General features: G+C 47.0%; 2 protein-coding genes across 3 annotated transcripts in view; one reads left to right on the top strand and one right to left on the bottom strand.

Moving 5' to 3' along the window:
* LOC144175017 (cell adhesion molecule Dscam1-like) overlaps positions 1–14,398 on the top strand; it is a 285,594-nt gene that overhangs the window by 240,459 nt on the left and 30,737 nt on the right. The gene's annotated exons all lie outside the window — the stretch shown is intronic.
* LOC144173709 (uncharacterized) lies at positions 7,610–8,398 on the bottom strand. Its single transcript, XM_077702019.1, has one exon. The coding sequence runs from the start codon at positions 8,396–8,398 to the stop codon at positions 7,610–7,612; it is 789 nt and encodes a 262-aa protein (XP_077558145.1).

The raw sequence follows: 14,398 nt of genomic DNA on the forward strand, positions 1-14,398 counted from the left end.
TGGCTCCCTGGGAATCAACTACCCGCGAACCTGAACTCACAAGGTACCCTTCGCGCCCGAAGTGCGCGAACAAATTCACATCCCACCGATCCGTAAAAACATGCACCGGGTTAACAATCGGGAACGCAGGCAGACACGGGCGAAAGCCTTGCACAAACGATTGGGTAATTCGGAGGACGTGGTATACGTGGACAGGGCCGATTACGGGGTTCACGATGTTATAGACGTTACAATAATCAGTCCACAGGGTTATTACATCAGCTACGGGTCAGTCCGCACGAGCGAACCAGAGCTAGGTCAAGAGGCGGCCATTGCCTTGGAAATGACGGCCTCCACAAAAATCCAATACGTGGGGAGGGACTCAAAATTTGCTATTGTAAATTACACAAGGGGGCGCATCTCCCAAGAGGCGTCTGAGATTGTAAGGACTAAGCTCAACTTCAGCGTTCAGGCAAGATATGTATAATATTGGCCCCTACACACTCCGGCCTAGTTGGAAACGAAGGCGCGCACGACGTCGCTAGAGGATTTTCTGATCAAGCTGGTGACGACAACAGCGCTAATTCACTTCGCTGTTCGGGCAGGTATCGGGTCATGTCCTGCAGGTCCATCAATAATCACTACAGGCTAAAGCGGGACCGCTTTCCTCAAGCCTACCGTACCCTTAGTAAACGGCCATCCGTGGCTTGGCGACTCCTGCAAACCAACTCGTATACCAACCCGGTTGCAATCAGTGTCTGTTACTACGAGCAATATTCTGACAAGTACCACCGGTGTAAGGACAGGGCAGACCTAGCGCACATGCTGTGGGCCTGTCCATATGCGACGACGTTAGGTCGCAACATCGCTAGTTTAGAGCAATGGGAGACTGAATTGCTCAGTTCCGACGAAGAGGATGAAGTGTGGGCTATTCAGCTGGCCGAATACGCTGCTAGAGCGCAAGGGCTCTTGGCTGGAGTGTAGGATTACTGGCTGTTATGCAATAAAGTTTTCCCTCCTTCCCCCTCCCTCTTTCCCTCTTTCATTCTCTCTCTCTCTCTCTCTCTCTCTCTCTCTCTCTCTCTCTCTCTTTTTACATCGGCCTGAAGGCTAAGCTGTCCGGCTGTCTAGGCTTGCTTACCAGGGCCGCGGAACTCTTCGTACCCTATTCTTTGCTCTATAAAGCAAACCTTTCAAAATTCTGCTTCGTCAAGTGCACCAAGGAATGAAAATCTGTAAAAAAAGGGCTACCTTTCGACGCCATTTAAAAAGAGCTTTCTAATTCCGCAATATTTACCCAAAATGGTACTAAATAAAGGAGTATTCTAAAAAACTAAAAATGTTCTAAAAAAGCTATAAAACTAAAAGTAATTTTTCTTCGGGAATCACATCTATTTACCCTCCCCCGGAAGCCTGAAAGGCGGACAGTTGAAACGAAAAGTTTTTTTTTTTTTTTTGCAGTTAGAACTTTGCATGTACCAGATTCAACGAAAAAACACACATGCCCGCGACGACCGCATGTCAAACCTTCTCAGTACTGGTGGCGTGGTTACGTGCGTGTAGATGGGGTAAATTACTAATACTGTGTGATTAAGAATCTGCAGAAACGTCAAATATGGGTTTGTGATACAGATAAGGCAAGGCGATAATGAAATATTCTTAAAATGGCAAACTTACTCTTGTAGAAGCCGCAAACTGATAATTTCAGAATTACTTACGGCCTTCCGCAACTAAAAAGGTGAACAGTTCATAAATATCACTAACGTGGTCAGCTTTCTTTATACCACTCACTTTATTTTTCTAAAATCTGTAAAAAAGCCACAATTATTGGTCGGTGTTCACTGCGAAATGCTATTCAACAGTTTATTGGACAAAAAAATTGTTGACTGACCTCTTTTTTTCAAGTTAAAACAAAAACAATGCTATACAATTTTACCTTTCTAGAATACTAGTTTATTGATTGCCATTTGTCATAAATATGGGGAAAATTGAGAAGCGTTGTTCTTTTTTAAATGGCGTCGAAAGGTGCCTCCTTATTACAGATGTTCATTCTTCGCGCCGTTGACGAAGCAGTACTTTTAAAGTTTTGCTTTCTATAGCAAGCAGGTGGGTACAAAGGGCTCCGCAGCTGGTTCTCTAAACAAGTTTAGAAAACTAAACTGCTTAGCCTTTCGGCCGGGGGGCTAAAATTTAAAAATTTTTTTTTAGAAGTGCCACTTTTAAACGACGTTGCTCTCGCTACTAACTTTGCGCAATATTTTCTGAAAAAAAAAAGAATAAGAACAAAGGATTCCATTTTTTTTTGTCCAAAAAATTACGAAGATTTAAAAAAATTGCCGCTTTGTTTTACTGGTCTCCAAATTTGCCACACCATGCGATGTGGAAAGTATTCCTGCCCGATCTCGTTCTTAATATGTTTTTACTAAACCAATTATACTGTTTCTCACCAAAGTATTGCCATTTCAATGGTGAGGCTTCAGTGTTCTACACAATATTACAGTTTCATCTCCAACAAAAGATGGTCACGGCACCAATTTGGCTGTCTTTATCTGTACACACTCGTACGTGAAGTGTAGTACTGGACGCAATTCCCCCTATAATACAAGATTTTTTTTGTAATTCCGCATAATAAAGTCCATGGGATCACATGTATTTAGTGGTTTTCATTACTGCTACAAGGAATTCTCAAACTTTCGATGTCGATTCTTATTCTAGAAGAGCAGAAATAAAACACGCTTCCTCAGCGGTTTCCTTAGGGGGATATCTTCCACGTAGACCTACGGCAAAAAATTTTCAATTGTGGATTTGTGTTATGAAGACTATATCTGTGGTATAAGAGAAAAAATACTGGAGAGGCTCGAGCTCACTCCATATTAGGTCGACTTCAACACGGAGTGTATTCAGTCAATACATCCGCTGTTCTGAATAATATTGTAGAAACCCTTGTGAAGGGCAGGCTAAGCCATGTCCGTGCTTAAGCGTGTCTCGGGAAAGAATCACTATAACCAGTAATATAACCGGTTCAATAGTAACCCCAGTATGTGGTAAGAGATAAGTCTTGTGACGCCAGCACGGTTGGCTTCGCAGTAAATTTAGGGGTACATCGGCGACATCACAAGCGGTTAACTTTTTCTTGTAGTCCGCTGGTCGTTGGTGTAAGGTGCTTTTCTTTCGTGTGGAGCACCCAACTTTCGTTGTGTTTCTTTTACAGAGACACAACAAATGGGACAGAGATAATTTACTCCTACGAAAGATTCTGCACCATACACTTCCGTTACAAATAACAGCCGAAACGGACTAGAAACGTGGTTATGGTATTTCACCGTTATATAGTTTATCGTCAGTAAATGGCAGCTGCGGACAGAGCGACGCGGGGCTGGAACGGTGCGTGGCGAACGTCGTATCGGTGGGTCCTACTCTGCGTGGAAGGGGAAGAAATCTCGTGAGCTGCCTTCTCTCCTAACGGCCACCGTCACGGTAGTAAGCAGTTTCCCCACTTCTCATTCATCTCTGTCTCTTGCGGCAGATGCCGCCTTAGACGGCTGCAGGGGAGTCCCGCGAGACGAGTACCATGCGTGCTTTTATTGTAGGTTGCGCCGCCTATTTTAACGTTCAGGGTGGTGCGGCCCTTTTTATAGCGCCGAAGCCAAGTCACGGGATTGCTTCGGGAACGCGTAGGCGGGTAGGGTTGCCGGAGCACCCAGTTAATGTGCCACGCGCTTGGGAAGTGCGTGCACAGCTGATCTTTGTAGAACGAAAACGTGCAGAAAAAGAATGTTATACCCTCCGTAACGTCGAGGCAGGGGCTAGGAGTGAGCGCCACAGCGTTCACAGAAAGAACCTCATGTCTATCTCATGGAAATCTTGCGGTTGGTGCAAGTGGGGTACCCGCGGTTAGTATTGCACAATAGTTATCTAATATATTTTCGCCATAGTATTCCTCGGAGTTCGTATCATTAAAGTAAGTCTTTTATTTATCTTACTTGACCCACATCTTATTCTGCCATGCAATTTCGTCTAATTGCGCCTGTCTCCGTCAGCACAACGCATATTTAGGCATCAGATGCTGCCGATCAAACCAAATTCATGTAAATTTTTTGCTCGCGTTGACTCCTTGAGCCCGTGCATCAGTAATGAGACTTTCGATGGAATAATAGTTGGCATTCTTTTAGAGACAACAATGGCCTGAAATGTAAGCCGGCATGCGCCTCTCTTTGCAAGCAACTTTCGAATACACGTTCTCTGTATGGTGGAGCCTGCGTTCGAGAAAAGGCAGTCACTGACGTTCCGATATCCCCATGATGGAACATGATGTAACATGCTTTGCCACGAAGAAGGTTTATTAGACGTTCCGAAGGGTACCCGATTTTAAAGGTCATTTGACTATTTCACTAACAAAACTTTTGGGCGCTTCAAATACCTAAGCGATCCCCGTCCGCAGTCTTTGTGGCTGCCATTCACTTCAGTAAATATTCCAAATGAATAGTGAGGGCAGTATACAATAAGCAGATGAAGGAAGCTCACAGTAACGCGGAAGACCTCAATGTAGCGAAGCTGTACGCAAGCGTCACGACAATCACGAATTTAAGTCTATGATTGCAGTTGATTTGCTGCTTCTTCGCTGCCTCAGCGACCTTTACTCCATAATTGTCCCTATAAGCGTGAAACTTCCTCAGTTTTTTTTTTTTTTTGAAGTTAAACTCATTGGACATCACCTTGGAGAGGCGTACACTATGTCGAGTGTTTATTTATTTATTTATTTATTTATTCATACTGTAACCCTCACTTGAGGGTCATTACAGGGAGGAATACAAACAAAACAAAAAAACAATACACAATGACAAAACAGACATTATGTTTCGTGCTGCCGGTAGTACAATTCTAGCGAACACTCAAACGCTTTGACATTTGAACTAGTAACAGCGTACTCTGGAAGTCTATTCCACACTTCTATGCTATAAGGAAAAAAAGAATTCTTAAAGCCATCTAGACGCGACCAGTAAGGCCTGAATGGGTGACTATGGTTCAACCGAGCTCCTCGTTTGGGTGCAGGTTGTATGTATGTGTCTGTATTTATTTTCATTTCGCCTCTTATAATTTGAAACAGGAGTTTTAACCTTTGCTTTTCGCGGCGCACTTGCAGGGGTTCTAGCGTACATGATTTTAACAGATTTGTGACGGATTCTGTCCTCCGGTACCGCGAGCAAATGAAGCGCACTGCTACCCTTTGAATTTTTTCTAGTTTATCTCTCAGTGACTGCTGATGAGGACTCCATACAGAAGACGCATACTCCAAAATAGGGCGAACAAATGTCTTATATGAAAGTAATTTGACATCTCTAGGGGCATGTTCGAGTTTTTTCCTCAAGTAAAACAACTTTCTGTAGGCCTTTGAACACACCTCCTCAATATGAGTGTGCCACCCCAAATCGCTGGTAATAGTCACCCCCAGGTATTTAAAGCTGTGTGTTCTGGTAAGAAAGTTATTTCCGATTTTATAATCATATGCGAGTACAGATTTCTTCTTGGTTATATGGGTGAACGTAGTCTTTGAAAAGTTAATTTCCATCCCCCACTGGGCGCACCAATTATGCAAGGCTTGCAGACAGCGATTAATTTTGATTTGGTCGTTTGTGTTAGTTACAGGAGCGTAAATTAAACAATCGTCTGCAAAAAGTTTGATTTTAACCTGGCTTTCGGCAACTGCGGAAATATCATTTATAAAAATTAAAAACAACAAAGGACCCAGAACAGACCCCTGTGGGACACCGGACAGTACTTCCAATGAACTAGATGTGCAATCATCTACACGTACTTTTTGTTGACGGTTCTCTAAATACGCGGCTATCCAATTTAGTATATCTGGGCTAAGTCCTAGTTGCTGAAGCTTAAAAATTAATTTGTTATGAGGAACCTTATCAAACGCCTTGGCGAAATCTACACAAATGACGTCTATTTGTTGTCGAGCTTCGAGAGATAAATAAAAATCATGAACTGTTTCTATCAGTTGAGTAACAGTTGACAACGCCTTCCTGAATCCGTGTTGATGGAGATAAAAAAACTCTTTTGACTCAAGAAAAATAATAATGTGCCTTGCTATGAAATGTTCTATGATTTTGCAACACACAGAGGTCAGTGAAATGGGGCGATAATTGTTCACATGAAGCCGATTGCCAGCTTTGTATATAGGCTTTACAATCGCAGTGCGCCAGTCTTGCGGTAATGAGGACGTTTCCAGAGATTTTCTGAAAATGATTGTTAAATAAAAGGACGACCATTCGGCATACCGTCGTAAGAATTCACTGGGAATTTCATCTGGTCCGTTTGCTTTTTTAGTGTCAAGCCCTAGCAAGTGACTGAACACCCCTTCCTGCATAATAGAAAAGGGCTCCATTGCGCAGGCGCGCGGGCAAGCCTGGTCAGCATCCACCTGATCGGTTTCATCTCTAGTGAAGACCGACTGAAAGAACTGGTTGAAAGAATTGGCTATCTGCAGTTTTTGCCTCACTGTTTCGGATCCAATTTTTATCTGTTCAATTTCTTCTTTTTTATTTCTCAAGTGAAGCCAAAATTTTTGCGGGGAACACTTAATGAAGTCAGCAAGGGTTTCGGTGTAAAACTTTCGTTTGGATTCTTTTAATGCCGTCTTTAACTGACCACGCAAATGTACGATTGCTACTGAGTTGGTTTTGTTTTTCCGCATGCGTTTTATTTTTCGTTTGATATGGACGATCTCCCGGGTTATCCACGGACTACGCTGTTTCGTTTTCTTTTTACGAGTTGGAACAAATTTATCCGTGCAATGCTTTACAATGCTTTTGAAACGTTGCCATAACTCTTCTACGGATTCTGAGACAGAAGCAAGTTCAAACTCATGAAGGGACAGTTCTAGATAATCAAGTATAGACGTGTCATCGGCCCGTGCAAAATTTTTAATCTGAACCGGGATAAATGGCCGCTTCTGCGGCTTTGCGTCTAGTTGGATATTAACAGTTATCAGCTTGTGGTCCGATATTCCCTCTTCAACCGATAAAGTACTATGTGTCACTCTGCGTGATAGGAACACTAAATCAAGCAATGTTTCTGAATTAGCAGTTACTCGCGTATTTTCTTTTACAATCTGTGTTAAGTTGTGAGAGAACATTATTTCCAACATTTTATCACCACTCAGAGTATCTATGTGTCCAGGTGTGACACTTTCCCAATTTATATGCGGTAAATTAAAATCGCCAGTCAGTATCAACCTCGTGTTGCCATTCTGAAATTTGCACAAGAAACTGTTCAGTTGGTCTAGGAAATCAGGCGTGGTACCAGGGGGCCTGTAAATTGCTCCGACAATAAAAACCACTTTTTCGACAAATATTTTGCACCAAACCGTTTCGGAGAGTGAGCAATCAATTCTTTCTGTCGTAATAGGCGACTTCACAAGAATGGCCACGCCACCACCACGTGAATCCCTATCCCACCTGTGTGCAAGATATCCGGGGGGAATAATACAATCGTCGGGAATTGAAGGGGTCAACCATGTCTCGGTTATGACAGCAATTTGTGGGCTATGTGACAGCAACAAGAATTCAAGTTCCGTGACCTTATTTACAATGCTGCGAGCATTCAGTACAAGCAGGCGTAGCTATGCTTTTGGCGCAGAAGTGGAAGGGGAAGTGTTTGACGCAGATGCGGCATTCGAGCGGGTAGCAGCGGCAGCTCTACCATCCCTCTTGCCTTTGCTGTTCGAAATCGCACAATGCTCATTCTTGTTCTGATCCCAAGTGTAGAGCTTATCGTTTATTTTGAGCTTATCGTGATTCAGAGAAACCTTCAAACCGCTATCACGCTCAGCAGCCGCACTTTGCCATAACTTCCTCCGCACTTCCACTGTTTCACTCGCATAGTCATTACTAATACTTATGGAACTTCCCTTCAGCTTCGGACAATTTTTCATCACACGCTCCTTTTCCCGGTAGTCATAGAATCTCATGATGACTGGCCTAACCTTCCCGGGCTTTACCGTTCCCATGCGATGTATTCTCTCGATGGTCTTAACTTCTACATTAAGTTTTTTCTTAAATATCTTGTCCACGACCGCAACCATTAAATCCGATTCTGATTCTATACTTTTTTCAGCGAGACCGAATACCAAAAGATTGTTTCTCCGGCTTCTATTCTCGTAGTCTACCAGCCTTTCCGCCTGCTGCCGGACAGTAGCTTCCAAAGCATCAATTCTAAGGTTCATTTCATGGATTAGAGCAAGCGAACTGGTTAGCTTATCTGTTTTAACGTTTACTTCAGATATTTGGTCTTTTATAGCATTCAATTCACGCTCAGACTTGGCCTGGTTTTTCAAGATCGTTTTCAAGAGCTCTTGCGTCGTAGCAGGCCCGGGGTTTTCCTCGACGTCTCCCGACATAACAAGCATCATCACAGCAGACCAACAGTCAACTATAATACAGTAACATCTTCCAGGGCACGGCAGGATCAACAAGCATATATCATCACTACGACAAGAGGCTATTTCATTGCGGTAACCAACCTGCAAAAGCAGCAGCAGCGGTTTAGCCATGCTGTCCGCAGGCCGGGTGCCGTGCCCTCTGAGGCGGCTCGTGTCTCGTCGCTCCTGATATTCCGTCGCTGCAGGTGACGTCACTCGAGTCGGTAGCTTATCGGCATTTCCAGGTTCCAGGGTTCCGCGTGGCGGCAGGAAGTATGAATTTCCATCGTCGCAGTTCGTCGTCGTTGCAGTCAGACCAAAAAAACACGGCGCAACCTGCAAAAGCAGCAGCAGCGGTTTAGCCATGCTGTCCGCAGGCCGGGTGCCGTGCCCTCTGAGGCGGCTCGTGTCTCGTCGCTCCTGATATTCCGTCGCTGCAGGTGACGTCACTCGAGTCGGTAGCTTATCGCCATTTCCAGGTTCCAGGGTTCCGCGTGGCGGCAGGAAGTATGAATTTCCATCGTCGCAGTTCGTCGTCGTTGCAGTCAGACCAAAAAAACACGGCGCAACCTGCAAAAGCAGCAGCAGCGGTTTAGCCATGCTGTCCGCAGGCCGGGTTCCGTGCCCTCTGAGGCGGCTCGTGTCTCGTCGCTCCTGATATTCCGTCGCTGCAGGTGACGTCACTCGAGTCGGTAGCTTATCGCCATTTCCAGGTTCCAGGGTTCCGCGTGGCGGCAGGAAGTATGAATTTCCATCGTCGCAGTTCGTCGTCGTTGCAGTCAGACCAAAAAAACACGGCGCAACCTGCAAAAGCAGCAGCAGCGGTTTAGCCATGCTGTCCGCAGGCCGGGTGCCGTGCCCTCTGAGGCGGCTCGTGTCTCGTCGCTCCTGATATTCCGTCGCTGCAGGTGACGTCACTCGAGTCGGTAGCTTATCGCCATTTCCAGGTTCCAGGGTTCCGCGTGGCGGCAGGAAGTATGAATTTCCATCGTCGCAGTTCGTCGTCGTTGCAGTCAGACCAAAAAAACACGGCGCAACCTGCAAAAGCAGCAGCAGCGGTTTAGCCATGCTGTCCGCAGGCCGGGTGCCGTGCCCTCTGAGGCGGCTCGTGTCTCGTCGCTCCTGATATTCCGTCGCTGCAGGTGACGTCACTCGAGTCGGTAGCTTATCGCCATTTCCAGGTTCCAGGGTTCCGCGTGGCGGCAGGAAGTATGAATTTCCATCGTCGCAGTTCGTCGTCGTTGCAGTCAGACCAAAAAAACACGGCGCAACCTGCAATAGCAGCAGCAGCGGTTTAGCCATGCTGTCCGCAGGCCGGGTGCCGTGCCCTCTGAGGCGGCTCGTGTCTCGTCGCTCCTGATATTCCGTCGCTGCAGGTGACGTCACTCGAGTCGGTAGCTTATCGCCATTTCCAGGTTCCAGGGTTCCGCGTGGCGGCAGGAAGTATGAATTTCCATCGTCGCAGTTCGTCGTCGTTGCAGTCAGACCAAAAAAACACGGCGCAACCTGCAAAAGCAGCAGCAGCGGTTTAGCCATGCTGTCCGCAGGCCGGGTGCCGTGCCCTCTGAGGCGGCTCGTGTCTCGTCGCTCCTGATATTCCGTCGCTGCAGGTGACGTCACTCGAGTCGGTAGCTTATCGCCATTTCCAGGTTCCAGGGTTCCGCGTGGCGGCAGGAAGTATGAATTTCCATCGTCGCAGTTCGTCGTCGTTGCAGTCAGACCAAAAAAACACGGCGCAACCTGCAATAGCAGCAGCAGCGGTTTAGCCATGCTGTCCGCAGGCCGGGTGCCGTGCCCTCTGAGGCGGCTCGTGTCTCGTCGCTCCTGATATTCCGTCGCTGCAGGTGACGTCACTCGAGTCGGTAGCTTATCGCCATTTCCAGGTTCCAGGGTTCCGCGTGGCGGCAGGAAGTATGAATTTCCATCGTCGCAGTTCGTCGTCGTTGCAGTCAGACCAAAAAAACACGGCGCAACCTGCAAAAGCAGCAGCAGCGGTTTAGCCATGCTGTCCGCAGGCCGGGTGCCGTGCCCTCTGAGGCGGCTCGTGTCTCGTCGCTCCTGATATTCCGTCGCTGCAGGTGACGTCACTCAAGTCGGTAGCTTATCGCCATTTCCAGGTTCCAGGGTTCCGCGTGGCGGCAGGAAGTATGAATTTCCATCGTCGCAGTTCGTCGTCGTTGCAGTCAGACCAAAAAAACACGGCGCAACCTGCAAAAGCAGCAGCAGCGGTTTAGCCATGCTGTCCGCAGGCCGGGTGCCGTGCCCTCTGAGGCGGCTCGTGTCTCGTCGCTCCTGATATTCCGTCGCTGCAGGTGACGTCACTCGAGTCGGTAGCTTATCGCCATTTCCAGGTTCCAGGGTTCCGCGTGGCTGCAGGAAGTATGAATTTCCATCGTCGCAGTTCGTCGTCGTTGCAGTCAGACCAAAAAAACACGGCGCAACCTGCAAAAGCAGCAGCAGCGGTTTAGCCATGCTGTCCGCAGGCCGGGTGCCGTGCCCTCTCTTCCGAGCAAGTGTTGCCACGATTACGGCGAACACTGATGTTTGTTTTGGCCAATCGTGGCCATCAACATAAGGGGGTAGGCTTGCCTTGCAAACTTGCGCCGGGTACGTTGGGCGGTCGCAGCGAGTAACGCACACAAGATCGCTTGGCATTTTCTTGTTTTTTTTTAACCGCCGGACTGTCGCCGCAATCGTTGCTAATCTTCCTAAGTGAGCATGCTTGGCTTGTCAAATGTACTACGGTAACACTGGACGCTGCGAGGCATGCACACCCCAGCGGTCGCCATTTTCTTGGTTTTGTTAATTGCCGAGCGGTTGCCGAGAGGCAGGCGCTCGCGTGCGCGCGCTCGGCAATTTCTCGGTATTTTTAACTGCGGACACGAAAAATTACGATTGGCTAAACAGCTTCGCAGTTAAAACTCTACCCGCGTTTTTTCGCGAAGACGAAACGTAGTGCTCCTACGTTCAACAGCGAAAACTAAGGAAGTAAAAAAATTACTACTACAAAACGATTGTTTTTTAGCAGCGGTTTCATTCTCATGAACAACGACGTTTCGACTTTGCAGCTGATACAGGGGTAGTGACGTTTTTTTTCTGATTACGCTATCTAATCAGCTCGTATTTTCTGCTTTAAGTAAATCTCTCCAATAAAGTGCGGCAAGACCATAACATTTCACGACTTCTAAAAAAGAGGAAACCGTCCCTCTACGCCCTTTTGATGGAAAAGTCATCCGTGTTGATGTTATATTATTTTATTTTTTAGAGGAGGTAGATTTGCACAATGGAATAGCTGTGCTGAAGAGACTCACCTAAACCTCTACATTTAAGAAGAAGCCGTGCAAAAAAGCTAGTCCACGAATAAACACATGTCGCTGAAACTCCAAGGCAAATTGAATTTGCTTCTTACCTGCGGTGACATTTGACGGACATACGTTATTAGGTATATGAAGGACATAGGGATGTCCGAAGAACTTTAGTGGTTTCAGAGATGAGCTTCATGAGCGACCACTGGTCCTCCATAGCGTGTATGGTTGGTCCCAGGAGGGTAAATGCGAGCTCCGAGACCGTAGGAATCGTGGGCGATGACATGATACAATTCCATGGTTGCCAGATCAATTGTATTCAGCCCGCTAAAAAGTTGTTCTGTAATTATTTAACTAAAGCAAAGAACTGAAGCAAAATAGTTACAAATAACTGCCTCTGTAATTAAAACTAGCTCTTTAAAAACTTTTAGAGAGAGAGGGAGAGAGAGAACTCTTTAATGTGGGCTGGCTAGTATAATTAAGCTCTAATTAGCAAACGAAGAGCAAAACGTCTAGTTCAGTTTTGGTTTCATGCGCTAGGAAGCGGCGACGCCCTTGCGCCTGTGTTGCGCAGTGTGTGTGTGTGTGTGTGTGTGTGTGTGTGTGTGTGTGTGTGTGTGTGTGTGTGTGTGTGTGCGGGCGCGCGTGTGTGTGTGTGTGTGCGTGTGTGTGTGCGTGTGTGTGTGTGTGTGCGTGTGTGTGTGTGTGTGCGTGTGTGTGTGTGCGTGCGTGTGTGTGTGTGTGCGCGTGTGTGTGTGGGTGTGTGCGTGCCTGTGTGCGCGCGCGCGCGCGCGTGTGTGTGTGTGTGTGTGTGTGTGTGTGTGTGTGTGTGTGTGTGTGTGTGTGTGTGTGTGTGTGTGTGCGCGTGTGTGTGTGCGTGTGTGTGTGTGTGTGTGTGCGTGCGTGCGTGCGTGCGTGCGCGTGTGTGTGTGTGTGTGTGTGTGTGTGTGTGTGTGTGTGTGTGTGTGCGTGTGTGTGTGCGTGCGTGTGTGCGTGTGTGCACACACTCGGATGCACGTGCTGAGCAACTGCCTCCCCGGGCGCTTACGAGGCCGTCATTCGTTGCTTCACGTTAACCACCTTTTCTAGTGCCCCTGAACTGAAGCCTGAACAGCGATTTCGATCTGAACATGACTACCTCAAGTTCACTACAGGCCACGGAGTGGCAGCCAGCGATCGCTCCCGTTGGAAAAAGAAATAAAAGCAGCTTTTGTAATCGTTTCGTTTAAGTTGTTTTATTCATGAAATTTCATACCGCTCTCCGTGCTTCGAACTTTCGCCAAAACGTTCGTGAAACGTTCGTGAGGTAAAGAAATGCGGTTTCTTTTTTTTAATCAGTCACTATGAGTGAATGTTCGCTCCTCACGCGCTCTGTTCGGCATATTACTGCCTCCATTCAGTCCCGCAAGCTTTTCTTTTGAAGTGGTGGAAAGCAGCTATAACTTGACGAATACAGACAGAAAGGAAAACGGGACACGCCGCTGACTGTATTTCGCATACTCCCTTGGAATGCATACTACCACTCCGTTGGCCTGCGATCGACCGCGCTCTTTTTTCCTTGTGCTTCAAAGGGACCGCGACTCACCGGCAATATCAGCGTTGGCCCATGCGATAACGATTTTTTTGTGAGTGTCAATAAAGGTTTCACATTCAGCTAAAGCCAGAATTAACTTCACTTAGTTTGAAAAGCATTGAGTGCCTCGCCAAATGTCACAGAATGGAACACAAAGCGGCACGGGGCAAAAATGCACGGAGATCATGACGGAGATTCATTTTCTGTGCGCCTCAGTACGGATCAGCTGATTCCTTGGCGTCCTCGCGCATGCGATCACTCTCATTCGACCTTGCGAGCAAGTGTTGTGTGAGCGCTCGCACGTCTTGCTGAAACAGTCTCACTGTGTATAAGTCTCACGCTAAACCAAAAACACTTTGGTTACCTACCCGCAGGAGTTAAACTACGCAATGCTGTCGAAGGCGCCTACACCAAACCCGCCTGGGCAGCGGGCCGCCCTGTTACAATTAATCCCTGCATGCTTCAATAGCCGGACGCGGAAACACCTCAGCAGCACGTTGCCAGATTAATACCCATCGCTTTCGCCGTTTTTAGTAAGCAAAAGCTCAGCTGGCAACTTTCAAATCGTTGTATCATATCTGTTACTGTGTGTCGTATGGTTCCGATGCGTTGGCTCAGAGGCGCGCTTTCGCTCTAGAGTCAGTATATTATCTATATAGTTGCCGCAGTGCCATTACAGACACTTTCTCTCTCAGCTGTGCTTCTTTTGACCTAATCGGTTGGGTCAAACTTAGCACCGTCGTTGCTGTTTATCACGTATCCTCTATCTCGAAGGCGTCTCCTCGTAGATTGGCCGACATGCCAAAGTTGGTTGAAAAAAAAAAAACAGGGATTGTTGCCATTAGATATCAGCTAGCAGAGACAACAGAAGTACCAGCTTTCCAAACCGAAGTACAAAGTGCAGAGGTCACACCACGTGGCCCATGCGCACCTTTCTGTCCAAGCCCTGTATATGCGCAGCTTGTTACGCATCTATAAAAACAATCTTCTTCATGTGAGCCTAATTAGGTAGTTGTACCACACGCCTGTATTTCAGCCAGCCTCGTGAAGCATCAGTTTTCCACTGGATTGGGAAGAGATCGCGAGTACGCCATCGCACAGTGGTGCCTCGTA

This window comes from Haemaphysalis longicornis, unplaced genomic scaffold, assembly GCF_048455015.1.
Source record: "Haemaphysalis longicornis isolate Haplotype H1 unplaced genomic scaffold, Haemaphysalis longicornis Haplotype H1 scaffold_3, whole genome shotgun sequence".
Taxonomy (NCBI): domain Eukaryota; kingdom Metazoa; phylum Arthropoda; class Arachnida; order Ixodida; family Ixodidae; genus Haemaphysalis; species Haemaphysalis longicornis.